Here is a 17908-nt window from a genome sequence, read left to right as displayed (position 1 = left end):
TTGAGACTACCCCCAGGACTCCCCGCCTTTTTTTTCTTACGAGGCTGGGAGTCTCTGGATGTACACAAAGGCTTGGTGATAGCCTTTTGTAGTCTTGGTTCCGAGAGCTTAAGCTGCCTTCTCTGGCTTGTGAATCTCCTCGACTGAATCCTGGCTGAGGCTCCGAGAGCTTCTAGTGGGCTTGTCCTTCCGGGCCCTGAGACCTTATATCAGGGGTCCTCAAACTTTTTAAATAGGGGGCCAGTTCACTGTCCCTCAGACTGTTGGAGGGCTGGACTATAGTAAAAACAAAAACTTTGTTTTGTGGGCCTTTAAATAAGCTTCATATCCCTAGATGAGGGGGAATAATCATCCTCAGCTGCTGCATCTGGCCCGCAGCCGTAGTTTGAGGACTCCTGCCTTATATATCCCACACTGAGTATACACCAATCATTATATCGCTAGGAAATCATTATTTGTTGTTGGATTAAATCAATCCTAAACTAGATTTAATCACTGTCTTCTCAATTTCACTTAGTACCTTGTTTCAAGTTCTGACCCATAATTGTAGAATCAGATCAATCATACTGAACCATGCTAAATTAGATAACTATTGTCTCTTATCAATTCCACTGACTTAGTACCTTGTAAGAATTCTAACACAAGATGACTAGCTTAGATTAGGGGTTTATTCTATAAACATAGACAGTGGAGATTTTTCTCCTTATTAGGTATGTCAGTTTGACAAACATTTATTATTTACCTACTCTATGATAGAAACTGTGCTAAGCACTGGGGAATTATCTTATTTACCAGTTAAAATTACCTTCCCATTAAATGTTCATTAATTCTTTTAGTGAATTTTTAATGAATTCCTACTCTATATTTCAGTGTATCTGGGCCACGTTCCTGGATTCTTTAATCAGTGTTCAGGCATTTATTAAGGGCCAACTATATTCTAGGCTCTCTATTTACTTAGATTACAAATTCAAAGAAACAGTCCCTTTTTATGAGGACTTACATTCAAATTAGAAAGACAATTAATATATATGTAATTACATACAGAATAAAATAAAGAGAATACATAGAGAATAATATAAAATCATTTAAAAGAGTTTGTAACAGAAATAGCGTTGGGGAGATCAGGAAAGACTTCATATATAGAATTGACATTTGAACTGCATCTTGAAGAAACAAGCCAAGAATGACTGCTAGTACAAAACACTGAAACTGGAAATGGGGACTCCTGTGTGAGCAACAGGAAAAGGCCAGTGTTTAAATTATAGGAAGGGAAGTGATATCCAGTAATGAGACTGAAAAGTTAGGTTGGGGTCAGGTTGCAATGGGCTTTCAAAGCTAAGGAGCCACTGGAATTAATTGGGTCCAGGGCATAGGGAGACATTGGCACAGGCAAATCAGATCTGTATTTAAGGAAAATAATTTTGAATCTTATAGAATCATATAAAATAGAGATCAATTAGAACTATTGTAATAATCAGACAAAAAGCCTAACCCAAAGTTATATCTGTGTGGATAGGGAGGATTCAATTGTGAAAGATGTAGAGATGATATAACAAGATTTGGCAAATGTTTGGGTATTTGAAGTGAGGGAAAAAGAGAACTTAAGACTCATACCAAGATTATGAATCCAGGAAAATGGAAGAGTGATATTTTCGATCGAAAAAGGGGAAGTTTATAAAGAATTGGTTTTGGGGAGGGAAAAGGTAAGACTTCAGTTTTAGTCATCTTGAATTTAAGACGTCTCTGGGGCATCTAGTTTGAAATGGGCCAAGACAATTGATTATATGGAATCAAAGATCAGGGGAGAGGCTAGATATATAGATTTGTGAGTAATTTGCATAAAGATATAATTTAATACTTAAGCCCTGATTAGGTATCAAGAAACTGTAGAGGGAGAACAGAAGAGAACCCAGAATACTTTCTCAATTCTGCACATATTGTGGGTATGATAAGAATAATGTACCAATGAATGAGTAGAAGGAGCAGTGCAATAGATAGGAATAAAACTGTCTAGACTGATCATTGAAAAGTAAGAAAGATCAGGTCACTGAGGCAGAAATTATCCTTAGGAGGAAGTCACAATATGATATAGTAAGGAGACATGTTGTATATTGAAATGCATACCTGTGATCCTTTAATATTATTCTGGGTAAGTTTTTGATAACTTGTTTATTAGTAGATGGATTATCAATTAATCATTAATTATGATTATTATAAAATAAAATTATTTCTTTGTGTGCATGCATACTGACATGCCTATATGCAAATTTATTTTTGAGGTGAGTTATAAGAGTTATAGACTTAGTATTATGAAGTCTATCCAAGCCACTTAACACCTATGTGATTTTGCCTTCTTTGGTCCTCAATTAACTTTATTTGTAAAATCAGGTTGTGTTGCATTTGATGACTCCTGAAGTTCCCTCTAACTCTTTGAACACATACAGAAACAATCACACACACACATTCCCTCTTTCTCTCTCTCTCTCCCTCCCTCCTCCTTCCTTCTTCCTCTCCTTCCCTCTCTGTTCCCCCCTTCCCTCTTATTTTTATATGTATTTATATAAAAATACCTGTATATGACTTGAAACATAAGAGGCATGAAGAAAACCATCCTTTCATTAGAAATGATAGGTCTAATGTGTGGTAATTACAATACTCCTGAAAGAAAACATTAATGCTAAGAAAATGAATTACAGTAGGAATTTCTATTAATATTGATACTGATGACTGTAACTTAGCTCTTTAACTTACTTTCAGGGCAAGTTTATACGGATTAACTTTGATGTGACTGGTTATATCGTTGGAGCCAACATCGAGACATGTATCCTATTTCTTTGGTATATCAATGCTTGAATAATTTTTTTTTTGTTTATTGTTATAAGGTATAAGTAATTGTAATGGCTGATTGTGTGGGTTATTTTTAGAAGTACTTTAAATATTTATGTCAGATATATTTTACCAGTTGGATAAAATGGGTATGTATAAAATTTTCCCATGCAAATCTTTAGTTCCTAATTGAACCATCAATCCCCGATGTCAAGATGTTTTTTGAAAGAAGCCTTGGTAATATATTAACTTAAAGTTGTTCTAATAATGTACCTAGTTGTAATAATACTTTTGAGACAGTGTGTTCTCATGTATGAAAAGCTGTGAACAGGAAGTTAAGAAGATCTTGTGTGATCTTTAGCAAGTCACTTTTCATCTCAGCATTCAGTCAGCTTCTTTAGACTATAAATTGTAGAGCAAGTGCCTATCTTCATTAGGGTTTTCTCACTACCTATATACTAGTAAAATCGTACATCTGCTCTCCCACAAGTTCCCATATATTTGTTTACTTTGTTGCAATTTAAGATTTTTGAAATGCTTTTTTTGGGTAATAACCTGCAAAGTATATATTTTAAAAATGACCCAAACATTGAAGCTCACAAAAAGCTAGAAGGAAAAATAAAACATGTCACCAAGGCTATTAAAAATTGAAATTAAAGATTTATAATTGATTCTAAAAGATTGTGTGATAATTTTATAGTAATGTTTGATAGTGAAAAGTTCCTGTTAAAAAAGTTCTATAAAAACTCAGCACATGGCAGACAATTCAACATAAAGGGGATCCTAAAACCAGAAGGAAGAATGGATTAAACCCTTAAATAGGATACAAAACTTTCTTAACAAATGTTATAGTAGAAAGGAAACTACCTCAGAGATCAAGGAGCAGCAGTAAAAGGCGTCTTACTATTCAATAGAGAGAAAATAATTCATTCAAGGAGAAATTAGGAACAAATACTAGAGATGCCAGTGCAGTTTATTTTTAAAATAGAATATTAAAAAATAATAAACACTTTAGGAAGCTCTTTTTAGACAAGAAAATTTAACAGATTTGGAGCACATATACAAGTAGCAGAAAATTTTCTGTAGAGAAGTTAAGGGCAGTAATTTTAAAAGAATACATGAATTCTGTACAAACCAAAGATTATGACCTTGTAGATAGGGTATACAGAAACAACTTAAGGTTCATAGGTATTCCAGAGGAGTATTGCAAATTAAAACTTGAATATTGTCATGTAGAAAGAAAAATATGGACAGAAAAGTGTCCATAAATTGGAGATATATAGAATGGAGAAAATAGAAGAAATAAACAAGAAAATAAGTATAACCCACCAGAAAAAAACCTAGAAACTCCCAAGATAAGTGGCAGTCAATTTTAATGATGATTTAATGAACCCACTAATGAAATAAAGGGGCCAACATTGTTGTGATATCACTGAAGAGAATATATATTACATTCCCCTCCCCTCAAAAAAAAATGTTCCAGCCTAACCCCAAATTCTGCTTTTGTAACATTTCTTATATAAGGCTCCTTCTCTCTTTATATTGTCGTCATCCAATTACAAGCCCTTATCACCTCATGCCTGGACTATTTTAATAGCTGACTCCCTCCCTCAAGTGTCCTCCTACTTCAGGCCATTTGTCCATTCCATTGTCAAAGTGATATTCCTAAATTGCAGTGATATCTCATGTCATTCCATTATTAAGTAAACTTCAGTAAAATAGTCCCTATTTTAGGATCAAATATAAAATCCTCTGACTTTTAAAGCTCTTCATACCTTGGGCCCTAACCTAACTAACTACCTTCTAATCTTTTTACACAATACTCTCTTCCATATATTGTGTCATCTAGTGATAGCTGGCTCCTTACTGTACCTTGAATCAGACACTACCTCTCAACTCTGTGTATTTTCACTCACTGTCCTTTATACCTGGAATTATGTCCTCCTTCATCAGATTTCCTTCAAGCCTCAGATAACACCTGACCACCTACAAGAAGCCTTTCCTGATCCATATGATCTTATGCCTTCCATTTCATTCCTCCATTGTTTATCTCCAATTAATCCTCTACAAATTTTGTTTATACATAGTGTTTGCATGTTATCTCATTAGACTGTGAGCTCCTTGAGAGTAGGGATTTTTACTAAGCACTTCTTACGTTTAGAATGCCTCTTGTTTAAAAGGCATTTAATAAATGCACGTTTCTTGTTGTCATACTATTCATAATGGTTTAATCATAAATGAAAAAGAATGAACAATCAAGAAAATGGCATTTGAGTCATTCTTGGGTATTGTAATTCTTCTCCCTTCCCCCCTAGTCAAAGTTATGAATGGAATATTCAATTTGTAAAGTTCCCCCAAAATAGAAATAATTAAGTACAGATATAAAGGAAAGAAGTCACTTTTGTTTGGAGATAATTTTGAAAATTAGAGGAAAATTAATGGGAAAACAAGGACAATAAAACTATATCAACAAAATTAAAAAGTATTTAGCTAATCTAATGGAAAAATATGGAAGAAAAAAGATAATAAGAATATATGTTTCTCAGCACCATGTCTTAGAAAAATGGAAAAAAATAAATGGCCATAGAAAAATTGTAAATAAGTGTGAAAAAAACAAATATGAGCACATCCTTTACATAAGTAAAAATAGCACAATAAAAAACATTTATTGGCAATAAGAACACAATCAAAGATATAAAGGAGATTTCAGAATAATAAGAATAATGAATGGGCTAAAGAAGAAATTGTAGAATTGGCTAACTTTAAAAGGTGAAGCAGAATCAAAATCCAAAATAACCAAATTATAACATAGATATTTAATTTAAGCAAAAGCATTTGAACTGAATGCTCCAAAATTCCTGAGAAGGAATAGATTTGTAGAAAAAACTGGGAAAATTCTGGAATGGATTGTTAAAGGATCAATTGTCTAGATTGAGAAATGTTAGTTACAAAGAGCCACGATAATTTGGTTCATGAACCATATGATTCATGAACAGATTTTGCTAGATTATTCTCTTGTCTTTTTTTACTAAAGTAGGAAATGAAGAGACTTCTCTGAAGTAAAGATTTCTTAGGGTATCTTGTTCAGTTCTAGGCACCAATGTTTGGTTGGAGAGTATCTGGAGAAAAGCAAGTAGAACTTTAAAGGAAGAGCCTCAAGTGCACTTGTCATAGAGATAAAAATTAGGCATGTTGAACCTGGGGAAGAGATGACTCATGGCATGGCCAGTGTACTCAAGTATTTAAAGGATTGTCGTCAGAGGGATTTGACTTGTTCTGTGTGACTCCAGAAAGAACAAATGGAAGTTAAAAGGAGCCTAATTTAGATTTGATGTCAGAAGAACCTTCTAAGACTTAAACTTAACCCCAAAGTGAGAATGGGTTTACTGTGAAGATGGTAGGTTCCCCTTCCTTGAAGGTTTTCATATATGTTAAGTCAGCCACCTATTGAATAGACAGCTGCTAAGGTGCGCTCAACTTCTCATATTCCATGATAATTTGATTCTGAGAATTGTGTCAATTACTGTCATATAAATTATTCTCAAATTAAGAAAGAAAATCTTTTCCCGATTTCCTTTTCTGAGTCAAACATAGGCCTTAGATTGTGGGAGGTTAAAATGGAGAATATAATTAATATTCATGTTTTTAAAATTTTTAATAAAGCCCTGGCAAAAAGTCTATAGTAGTATGTCCCCAAAATTACTGTGATCACATTGGATTTGTACCAGGGATTCAAGCAAGGGAACCGATTGTTTTCCTGGTGCTTCCATTATCATTCAAATCATGAGGAAATTGTCCCAAACTGTAAGATGGTTATAGACATTGAATAACTTGTAGGCAATGTAATTCATTTGTGCATAAATAGAAGACCTTTATAAAAATAATAAAAAAGCATAGTATTATATGTTACAGCTAATCTTCTCCAGCAGATATAGCAATAGTAGCTCATTACCCATTGTTAGATTTATAATTGCTTTAGAAAAGCATATGATACATTAAGAGAAATTGAGGGCATGATGATATACAAAGGGAGGGGAGTCAAATTTATTCCTCACTAATTATAAAATGATTTACTTATAAAATCCTGGAAATCTAATAAAGAAACAAACAACTTCAAGAAAGTAACAGTATATAAAATAAAACCAACAAAATTGAGATTTCTGTATGGTAAGGACAAACTCCAAAGGAAAAAAAAATAGAAAGGGAAGTCCCATTAAAAATAATTCCAAAATGTTCCTTAGAATTATAAGGAGATAAGTGGATCTGAGATTTCATTGGGAAGAAATAATTCCAGGGAGATAATTGATTTGCTGGTGAAAGCATCTTCTTTTGAGAGATAGCTCAAGTCCTGAGAAGTTAAGTTAAATCCCAGGATCTCACAACCAAGAGGGGTCAAAGGCAGTTTTTAAACTTGGATCTTCTATATTTTCAATCTAGTTTTCCATTCATTATCTATAAAGAAATAAAGAACTATGTTTTATAATCAAGAGAAATCATCCATGCTCATTATTGATGTATAAATTAACTGCTCATATCAGTCAAACTGTATTCAGAGAATACTTCTATAGAGTTTGTCATAGGATTAGCAATTTATCTAGAAAAATTAAAAAGTCCTAAAATCTCAAGGGAAACTGAAAAATTTGGGAATGATGAGGAATTTCATTTTCAGATCATAGGTCATAGTCTAAAGCAGTGGTCCTCAAAGTGTAGTCCAAAGAATTGTTGGGGTCTCTGAAACCCTTTCACAGGATCTACAAATTCAAAAATTTTTTTTTTATTTCTAATATAGTAAATAGCTATAAATATAACCCATGTGAACAAAAACTCTTTGAACAGATCCTTGATAGTTTTTTTTAAACAACATGAAGATACTGAGAACAAAGGTTTGAGAACCACTAGTCTAAAGCAATCATCATTAGACTAGTTGACACTGGATTACAAAAACAAAAGTAAATTTGTGGAACAAACTAGATAAGAAGAACCTGGAAACAATTGAATGCAGCTCTGAGAAAGATGATAGTTTGGGTAAGAATTATGTATTGGAGAAGAATTGCTGGGCAGCCTTGAAAATAGTTTTGACAAAGTTAGGTTTAGATCTGTAGCTTACATCATATACGACAGTAAACTCAAAGAGCATATATGACTTGATTATCAAAAGTCATATTATAATTGAACAAGATCTGGGGCAGTGAGGTAGTGCACTAATAAATCAGTACACCAAGAGTCAGTTAAGGTTTGAGTTCAAATCTCAGACACTATCTTTATGACCTTGGGCAAGCTACCTAGCTTGTTTGCCTCAGTTTCCTCATCTGTAAAAATTGGTGTAATAATAGTATTTGTCTCTTAGAGTTCTAGTGATGCCGTTTAAATGGTTTTATTCTAGTTATTGGTTTGGACCTAGAGGTTATTACATAGTTCTAATAATATAAAATTTAAAAGTTTTTGTATGAATTGAATCAGTCTATATAGAATATGAAGGAAGCTGTCAATAAAAAGATTTTTTTATTATTAATGGATAATAGAAAAAATATTCTGTTAAGTATATAGTTCAAGTTATATAGATTTTATATATATAGTTATATATTTAAGACTAAAAGCTATTCCCAGTAGAGAAATGATCAAAGGATATTGGAAAATATTAAAGACTATTTGAAATTTTGCTCAAATTCAGTTTATCAGTGATAATAGAAATGCAAATTGAAATAGTTGAGATTTCATCTCAATAAATTGGAAAATTTATAAATATGATAAAAATGGGAATAGGAAATATTGAAGGGATTGGGGAAAGGCAGGCAAAGAAATGGGTTATTGGTGGAGTCCTTTCTGGAAAGCTATTATGAATAAAATAATCCCCTTTGCTTTACTGATATTACCGTAACAATTATTCAAAGGAAGCAAAGTCTTTTTTTGGGAGGGTGGGGAGGCATATTTTATGGTAGTAGGAAGTTTTTTTTAACCAAGTGAACTATCATAGAAGTTTCCACTGCCTATCAGCGTCCAAATCATGTAGGCCCAATTTCTTTCTCATTAATTTATAAGAGATCCAGTGGTTTTGAAATGACAAAAAGAAAACCCCTCACACTTCCTAAAAACCACAGGGGAAGGCTATTGTATTCTCACTCCCTCTCTTCCTCTGCCTTTCCCTCTCCCTTCCTCTCCCTCTTTCTCTCTCCTTTTTCTTCTTCCTTCCCCTCTCCTCCTGCCTCTTCTTTTCCCTCCTCCTTTCCTTTCCCTTCCCCTCCTTCCTTTCTTTTCCTCTCTTCCTCCCCCTAAGATGTAAGTAGACACAAGTATTGTAAGTAATTACATGATAGCCTTCATTTCAGGGTTGACTGGACTTTGGATTCTTCCAGCCTAATGACTGAATGAAGAAAGTAGTCTGAAATACAAGTTGGCTACAATAGCATTTGTCATATGAAAATAAATTTTCATTTTAGCTTTCATTATTAGGGGATACTGACACTGTTAATAGAACTTATTACCTTTCAGCATGTTTAGTTCTTAACTGTTGTAACTCAGATCTTTTGGAAAAATCTCGAGCAGTTCGTCAAGCTAAAGATGAACGTACATTTCACATATTTTACCAACTGCTATCTGGAGCAGGAGAACATCTAAAGTGTAAGTTACCAATGTATAAAAATAGCAAAGAGTTTCAAGTTTTTTATTCAGATTTTAAAAATTTAATAATAGAATTCAGCCATTTCTCTTTAGAAAAGTCAAGGCTCGAGGTTTACTGCGATTATACTTTTTAGAAATAAAACAAAAAGACAAAGTGTTGTCCCATGTGATAATAGATGGCTGCTCTATATGGTATTTTCCATTTCTAAAACAAAATTTAAAGCTTGTTTTTTAAGTAATTGTTTAGGCCAGAACATATATTGGGTTTTTTAGAGTATACATAGACTTTGTTAGGTTAAAGGTTTTAAGTGTTTCCAAGTTTCAGTTACATAAAATAAATTAAAATCTTTATGAAGATAGTGCAAATATAAAGTTTAGATTTTTTCTTTTAAAACTTGTGTATTTTCTGTGATATGGCTTTAAAAGTGAATAAAAAGACAACATGAAATGCTAGGGAGGAGAAACAGATGGCTTTTCAACTAGTGCTTTGCTTTAGTCAGGTGATATTCATGATATTGCTTCCATTTCAAAATAAATTATTTATGAGTACCTAAAATAGATACTGGAATATAGTCATGTATATAGAGAGGTCAGTGATGAGTGACTGAAGAGGTTATGTAAAGATTAATGTTTTGAATTCTGCTATCTATAAAGTTATAGATGATTACATATTAAAATTGGAAAAGAACAATTGAGACAGTGATAATCTGTTATGCTGTAGTTATAGTTCATTTCAAATTCTGAAGTAAATGATTGTCCATTTATGTATAATAGCTAAAAATTTGTTTTATTTTGTTTTTCTCTCAGCTGACTTGCTTCTTGAAGGATTTAATAACTATAGATTTTTATCCAATGGCTACATTCCTATTCCTGGACAGCAAGACAAAGATAACTTTCAAGAGACAATGGAAGCGATGCATATAATGGGCTTCTCTCATGATGAAATCTTGTGTATGTGTGGGATCTGTAGATCCAATGTGCACTTCAGTAGAACTTTTAAACATTGGTCAATCAAACCTTCACAAAGCTGCCAAAATAATCTTCCTAAAGCACAGGTCTGACCATGTCACTTTCCACCTCAAAAACCTTCAATGCCTCCTTGTTGCTTCTAGGATAAATAGAAATCATTATTTTCCTGGAGTTAAGCCCTCCACACTCTTTCTACCCTCCCTTTCCATTTTAAATTCAAGTCACTCCCCTTCATTAATTCTATGTCTCCTCTCTCATTAAAAACCCAAACTGGAAGGCTAAATTTTCCCTGAACTTGACATCTCTCTATACAATGATGTATCCTATACAGCTAAGGGGCTATATCTGAGCTTTCTGAGCTGAAAGTGATCTCTCCTCATGTTTTCCTCAAATACTTTTTTAAAAGTTCCCTTGGAAACTCAAAAGGAGTTCTCCTGTGCTTTAACAAAACTTTTATACCCATTGATCTGTGTGTGTATTTATCCTCCTCATAGCCTGTAAGTGTTTATAAATAGGAATTCCTATTTTTCATGTTACTATAGTTTGTTGTATTTCTAGGTGGTAAATTCTTAAATTTTTTTTTAAATGTATTGAATAGTTCTAAAATGGGATATGACTGGCAAAAAATCATTGGCTTTTTTTTTTTTCTTAAAGCTTTGGGCTTACTAACCTTTAACAGGAATTATAAGCATAAGAAATAGCATTGACAAATTTTGGAACTAATTTGAATATCACTAGCTCAATTTGATTTAAAAAATGTTTCATGAATACTTCATGCATTTGTCTTTTAACATAGCAATGCTTAAAGTAGTGTCTTCAGTGCTACAGTTTGGAAACATCTCTTTTAAAAAAGAAAGGAATACTGATCAAGCTTCCATGCCAGAAAACACAGGTAACCTAATGAAATCATTTTAATTTTGATTATAAAACATGATAGTAAATATGAGATGCAATTTGTTTTTTCTTTCCCAGTGTCTTCCAAAAATAGTCATCACAGTTTTTACATATAGATATCTATTATTTGTGGCACAGAAATGCTAAAAACAAATTACAGAACTTAAATATCAGTAACTTAGGGAAATTTTTACGATATCACTTAAATAAGGATAAAGATCAGACTTGTGATTTCATTACTTTTAGGAAACTCCCTTTATCAAGTTACTTGACACTTCTTTAGATTTAGTTCTGAGTCTAGAAACATACCTTCTTAAAAAGAAGCTCCTTAAAAACCTGCCCTACATTTGTGGTCCTTAAGTCATAGCTTAATACTTTTATGAGTCTGTTTTTAAGAGACTTGTCTTTTCCCTTGATGCTTCACTTGCTTCTTATTCCAATCTTGTGGATTGTCAATTACAAAATTCTTTGTTTTTAAATTATTCAGTATATGATTATTTGAGTATTTCTCAGGATTGAAAGAAATATACTAGCCTAGATTATTTCATTTTCTTTAGTAGTTCATTTCTTCATATTCATGCACCATAGAGCAGAGCTCAATCAAGTTTAGCTCAAGATACACTGCTTACTCTTTTTTTTTTTTTTTTTTTTATAATTTAATAGCCTTTTATTTACAGGATATATACATGGGTAACTTTACAGCATTAACAATTGCCAAACCTCTTGTTCCAATTTTTCACCTCTTACCCCCCCACCCCCTCCCCTAAATGGCAGGATGACCAGTAGATGTTAAATATATTAAAATATAACTTAGATACATAATAAGTATACATGACCAAAACATTATTTTGCTGTACAAAAAGAATCAGACTCTGAATTATTGTACAATTAGCTTGTGAAGGAAATCAAAAATGCAGGTGTGCATAAATATAGGGATTGGGAATTCAATGTAATGGTTTTTAGTCATCTCCCAGAGTTCTTTCTGGGTATAGCTAGTTCAGTTCATTACTGCTCCATTAGAAATGATTTGGTTGATCTCGTTGCTGAGGATGGCCAGGTCCATCAGAACTGGTCATCATATAGTATTGTTGTTGAAGTATATAATGATCTCCTGGTCCTGCTCATTTCACTCAGCATCAGTTCGTGTAAGGTCTCTCCAGGCCTTTCTGAAATCATCCTGTTGGTCATTTCTTACAGAACAGTAATATTCCATAATTTTCATATACCACAATTTATTCAGCCATTCTCCAACTGATGGACATCCATCTCCAACTGATGGACATCCAGCTTACTCTTTGTATAACTGAAATTTCTCATCTGGAAGAGAGCACTGAATTTGTTCACAGAGGCCTCTTCTAGTTTTAGTCTAAATCACTGTTCCGATGATAGTTGGAGTCTTTCAGTGACTCATAGGTAGATAATTAATGTACTTGGGTTGATTGTTTTCTTGCCTTCCATTATCTTCTCAGGATCTGCAGAGGAGAAGAAAATAAAAATGTATTTTCAAACTTTTTTTGTTATAAACATATATTGATGCTAAGCTTTTATCCTTAGTTCCTTGTGAGTGCATAGCAGTTTTGTTTTGAGGTCTACTGCTTCATATTTAGAAATGAATAATTATTATTACAGCTTACATTATATAATGCTTACTACATATCTAGCACTGTGCTAAGAACTTTACAGTTATCTCATTTTATTCTCACAATAACCCTTGAGAATAAGCACTATTATTACACCCATTTTACAGATGGGGAAACTGGGGCAAACAGAAGTTAAGTACCTTGCCCAGATTTACAGCTAGTAAGTAAATGTTTGAGAACTGAAGTCTTCCTGACTCCAAGTGCTCCAGTTCTATTTACTATGCCACCTCGCTGTTTAATGTCTTAAAGTTTAGATAAGCTTTCAAACTTTGTACAATTTTTGTTTGTGGATATTTTTGTTTATTTTTTAAAGTTTAAATTGTGGATTTTTTGGTAAAAGGTGTATTTACTCATTGTAGTATGCTTTGTCCTAAATTTTAAAAAGTTATATAACTTGACAATATCTTAATTCTTTCTAAATGGATATGCAAGCATTAACCCTTAGTGATCATCAGTCTGGATCTTTCTAGAATATAAAAAAGAAAGAATTTCAAGAAGATAAATCCTTTGTTCCAAATTAGGGAAAAAGTCTTTTGCTCTTGATTACCATACTCACATAAGGAGCCACTCCTGGAAAGGGCATTTAGACTGGAAAAATATTTCTTAATATTTTTTGGAAAGTGAAAAATTTATAATATGCTTCCATACTGCCCTGTGAAATGATTGACTTGAATTTTTGTTATTATGTTAAGAATTAAGAACTTTAGAATTATTGAACATATCTCAGACTCTTAGAATAGGAAAGAATTTTGGGGGCCACCTAGTCCAACTCATATTTGAATAACAAAGACTACCTTCAGTGTGTGGGAATATATCATTTACCATGAAAGCATATCCAACTTTAGAAGAGTACCTATTGTTAGGAAGCCTGTCATCTTAAAGCCACCCATACTTAGTTCTGACAAGCTCTTCTTATATGGCATGATCTCAGGGTCCTTCATTCTGCTAGTTTATCCTCCTCTAGAACTATGAATGCTTTCTAACTTGTCAGTGTCTTTCTTAGACTGTGGTAGTTAGAACAGAACACAATATTCTAAATATGGCTTAAGCGCAAGAATCTTACATAGAAAGATACAGCTACCAAAGTAGCTTCATTATTCCCATACTAATTTTTTAATCCTCATGTTGAGCTTGCAGTTTACTAAAACACTCCAACCTTTTCAGGTTAATTGCTCAATAGCCACATGGTCTCCATTTTTGTGCTTTTTTTAAAGACATGAAATGAAAAATAGGAAGGGTTTTTCCATTTTAAAATAAATTTAAGCCGCTTTAGAAAATGAAAAAGTGTAACTGGACTACTTTCATTTTTTCCCCTATAGCAGTGATACCATACAGAGCACCAATCTAACAATTTGAAGACCTGGATTCCAGGCCAAGTTTTGCCATTTAAATGTAACAATTATAATAGTTATCATTTGTTCATTTTTAATTTGAGATGATGCATAAAACTTTAGTGATAAGTATTGGATGTATGATTTTGTTGGCATAAGGGACTGTAGGATCAGGCAATTCCTTTTACTAAGGAAAGTCAGCACTTTTTCTGGAAATTAGAATCTTTTAGAATTGCCAAAAGTACTGAGAAGTTGAGCCCAGAGTAGAATAACTAGTGTGGGTCAGAGACAGGTCCTCAATTTGAGATTAGCTAAGGAGCTAGTATTCATTACGGTATTTACATTTATTACATATACTTTTTATATCACTTTTGCCAGTCCCAAAAATATATGGGATTGGTATCATGGGTAGAGTGCAAGGCCTAAAATGAGAAAGACTCATCTTCAAATCTGGCATCAGACACTAGCTATGTGACTCTGGGCAAGTCAGATAGAGTTTTATAAATAGTTGGACACAAATAAAAAATAGCCAAATAGCAACAAAAATATAAAATGTCTTACTGTGATAAGTTCATCAGAACCATCCTTTGCCTTAATAATCAATTTAAAAGTAACTCCTGCCTTTCTGTGATGAACATCTTAAAATGTTGCTAAGTTAGTCCATCTAAGTCTGTTTTTTGAGCCTGTACTTGAAATCCTGTCAGTATCAAGAATTTAACAGAACTTTGAAGATCTAGGTCATTTATTCCTCATGAAAAAGCTCATTAGAAGAGTATTTATTAAATTATGTAGGATTACTCGAATCAATCATACCAAAATACTGTTTACTTTTTAGGAATGTCTTCCATTTTGTCTATTTTTTCCCTCCCATTTCTTACTTCTTATTCTTTGCCAATATTTATATCCAACTCTGTATTTTTCTTTCTTACCTGTTTTTTTGGGTCTGTCAGTCCAAATGTCAGTTCCAGAAACATCCTTTTTAAGCTTAGTATGACTTTCCTAGCACATTCTTGACTCATTTACCTTCCCAAGTATTAAGATTCCCCACACACATCTTGTTGTCTGATTACATCTGCCTCATTCTATGTTTGTGAATACTGATGTTTTTCAAGTGTAGGTCTTTACTCTTGTCCCTATTAAATGATGTTCTAACTATGCTTGGACTGCCAGAAGTGAGAAGTGTTACTATTGTGATTGTTTCAATGTGATTTATTAAGTGGTTGCGTTTTTTTTGTTGTTGTTGTTTTTTCAGTCATTAATATTAAATGATAAATCAGAGCTTACAATATTTTTAAGGATTGAATCTTGTTAAAATTTCAGTTGCACAGAAACTCTGTCATCTCCTGGGGATGAATGTAATGGAATTTACTCGTGCCATCCTTACTCCTCGGATCAAGGTTGGCAGAGATTATGTCCAGAAAGCCCAAACTAAGGAACAAGTAAGTTTAGTAATAGATTTTTTTTGTATTTTCTTTGAGTGATCCCACTTCTTCATATGTAACATTGAAAGAATACAAATTTCAGTTATCTAGATCAGAGGTCCTCAAACTTTTTAAATAGGGGACCAGTTCACTGTCCCTCAGACTGTTGGAGGACCAGACTATAGTAAAAACAAAAACTTTGTTTTGTGGGCCTTTAAATAAACTTTATAGCCCTGGGTGATGGGGATAAACGTCCTCAGCTGCTGCATCTGGCCCGCAGGCCGTAGTTTGAGGACCCCTGATCTAGATGGTATTGAATCTCTCTCTGTTCTTTCTACTTTTTTTTTTTTAAACTTTTCAAAGCCTAAGAAATTGGTTTCTTTTTGGCTTTTTTTTTTTTTTTTTCCTTTCATGATTCCATCAGTATTAAAAAGGGGTGAGGAAACTTGCTCTACAATAAACATAAGCAATTGTTCTGAAACTTAGTCTAAGCATCTGGGACACTGAGAGATTAAATGATTTGACATAGGCAGGATTCAAACACAGATCTCTACTATGTCACATTCATTGCCTCTTCATTTTATTAGTTATATTTATTTGCAAAAATTTGCCTGATTTTTCAAGGGCCTTATTTTTTTGTTTGTTTACTTCACCTTAATCAAATAATATTTTATATTCATCAGAGCCTTGTCAATTACACAGGAAAGTAATTTTCACCATTTTTTAAATGGGGAAGTTGACACGGGGAAATAGATTGCTCAGTGTCATGGAGCTCATAAACACCAAAGCCAATCCTTAAGTGTTTTGACCCCCTACATCCAGGCAGTATTCTTTACAGAAATTGTACAAAAATCTACTCTCTCTTATTTTCTCACATTATGACATGAATTTGTACATTGGGAACTTATCCTGCAGGCATATAGAATCTTGCTTATATTGTGATGATGTACAAACCTTGGTAGAATGTTAACCTTACCCAGAGTAATTGGTGCAGCCAACCAAGAAGAGACATTAAGAGCCTGGCTCAGTAAAAGGGCAAGGGACCTTTCTGAAGAAAAACCAACCAATTTTCTGATTATGTTGGTTCTTATTAATAAAAGCTACAAGGAACTCCATGGGGGACTTTTGAATATTCCTACTGACAGCATGTTTTAAGTGCTTTCCCTTAGCTTCCTTATTTAGTGGAATGTAGTCATGTCCTCAAACCAGTTGTCAGTTATTCGTGTTTTCAGTTATTTGTGATAATTTCCTATATCAATAAACAAATTCAAAAGAGGCCTTTAGTCAAAGATTTAATAAGTGCAGCTTGAAGAGACTTGAGAACTCCTAATCCAGCTACCTTATTTCATAGATGAGGAAACTTAAAGCCCAGAAAGGTTACAAGATTTGCCCAAGGTCAAAGATGGAATTTGAACACAGGTTCTTTCATTTTAAATTCATCACCTTTTTTAATCACCTGTTTTACCAAACTTCATTTTTTCTGTGATGAAGCTATTGAATGGGTAATGGTTTTGAGATTTAAAAAAAAAAGTTAATCTCTTCAATTTTTAAATCATTTATTACTGTTCATTTGAAAGTTCTCAGATTAAATGCTTGCTACATTTTCAGGCTGATTTTGCTGTAGAAGCACTGGCAAAAGCTACCTATGAACGTCTTTTTCGCTGGCTTGTTCATCGAATTAATAAAGCTCTGGATAGAACCAAACGACAAGGAGCATCTTTCATTGGAATTCTGGATATAGCTGGGTTTGAAATTTTTGAGGTATTTCAAAATATTAATTTAAATCATAACTTTTGTTTAGTGAACAATCAGTACCTCATTTCATGCTAATATTGAACTTGAACTGTTAGGATTCCAGCATCATGCCTGCCCCAGTACCTTGGATATCATAGTTACCCGCAAGTGAAGTGGGAGAGCTTCTCTTCCCTTCCCCTATATGGGGAACAACAAAGAGACCATTTTGGCTTTTTCAGGAGGGGGAGTAATAACCATTGAGCCTAGACTATAGATTGAGGTCAAATTTTGAAAGGATTTGAAAGAAATTGATATTTTGGGGCAGGTAGGTGGCACAATGGATAAAGCACCATTCCTGAAGTCAGGAGGACCTAAGTTCAATCTGGCCTCAGACACTTTAATACTTTCTAATTGTGTGACCCTGGGCAAGTCACTTAACCCCCATTGCCTCAGCCAACAAAAAAAAGAGAGAGAA

General features: G+C 33.4%; 1 protein-coding gene across 8 annotated transcripts in view; it reads left to right on the top strand.

The window, feature by feature from the left end:
- MYH10 (myosin heavy chain 10) overlaps window positions 1-17908 on the top strand; it is a 192231-nt gene that overhangs the window by 82982 nt on the left and 91341 nt on the right. For all 8 annotated transcript variants that reach the window (XM_031965494.1, XM_031965495.1, XM_031965500.1 and 5 more), the window contains 6 exons: window positions 2758-2821; window positions 9346-9444; window positions 10252-10395; window positions 11210-11305; window positions 15599-15717; window positions 17308-17460. In XM_031965494.1, the coding sequence (XP_031821354.1) occupies window positions 2758-2821; window positions 9346-9444; window positions 10252-10395; window positions 11210-11305; window positions 15599-15717; window positions 17308-17460 (675 nt within the window). The remainder of the gene's footprint in view (window positions 1-2757; window positions 2822-9345; window positions 9445-10251; window positions 10396-11209; window positions 11306-15598; window positions 15718-17307; window positions 17461-17908) is intronic.

Source organism: Sarcophilus harrisii, chromosome 4 (genome assembly GCF_902635505.1).
Source record: "Sarcophilus harrisii chromosome 4, mSarHar1.11, whole genome shotgun sequence".
Classification (NCBI taxonomy): Eukaryota; Metazoa; Chordata; class Mammalia; order Dasyuromorphia; family Dasyuridae; genus Sarcophilus; species Sarcophilus harrisii.
This window is presented reverse-complemented; position numbering and strand designations above follow the sequence as displayed.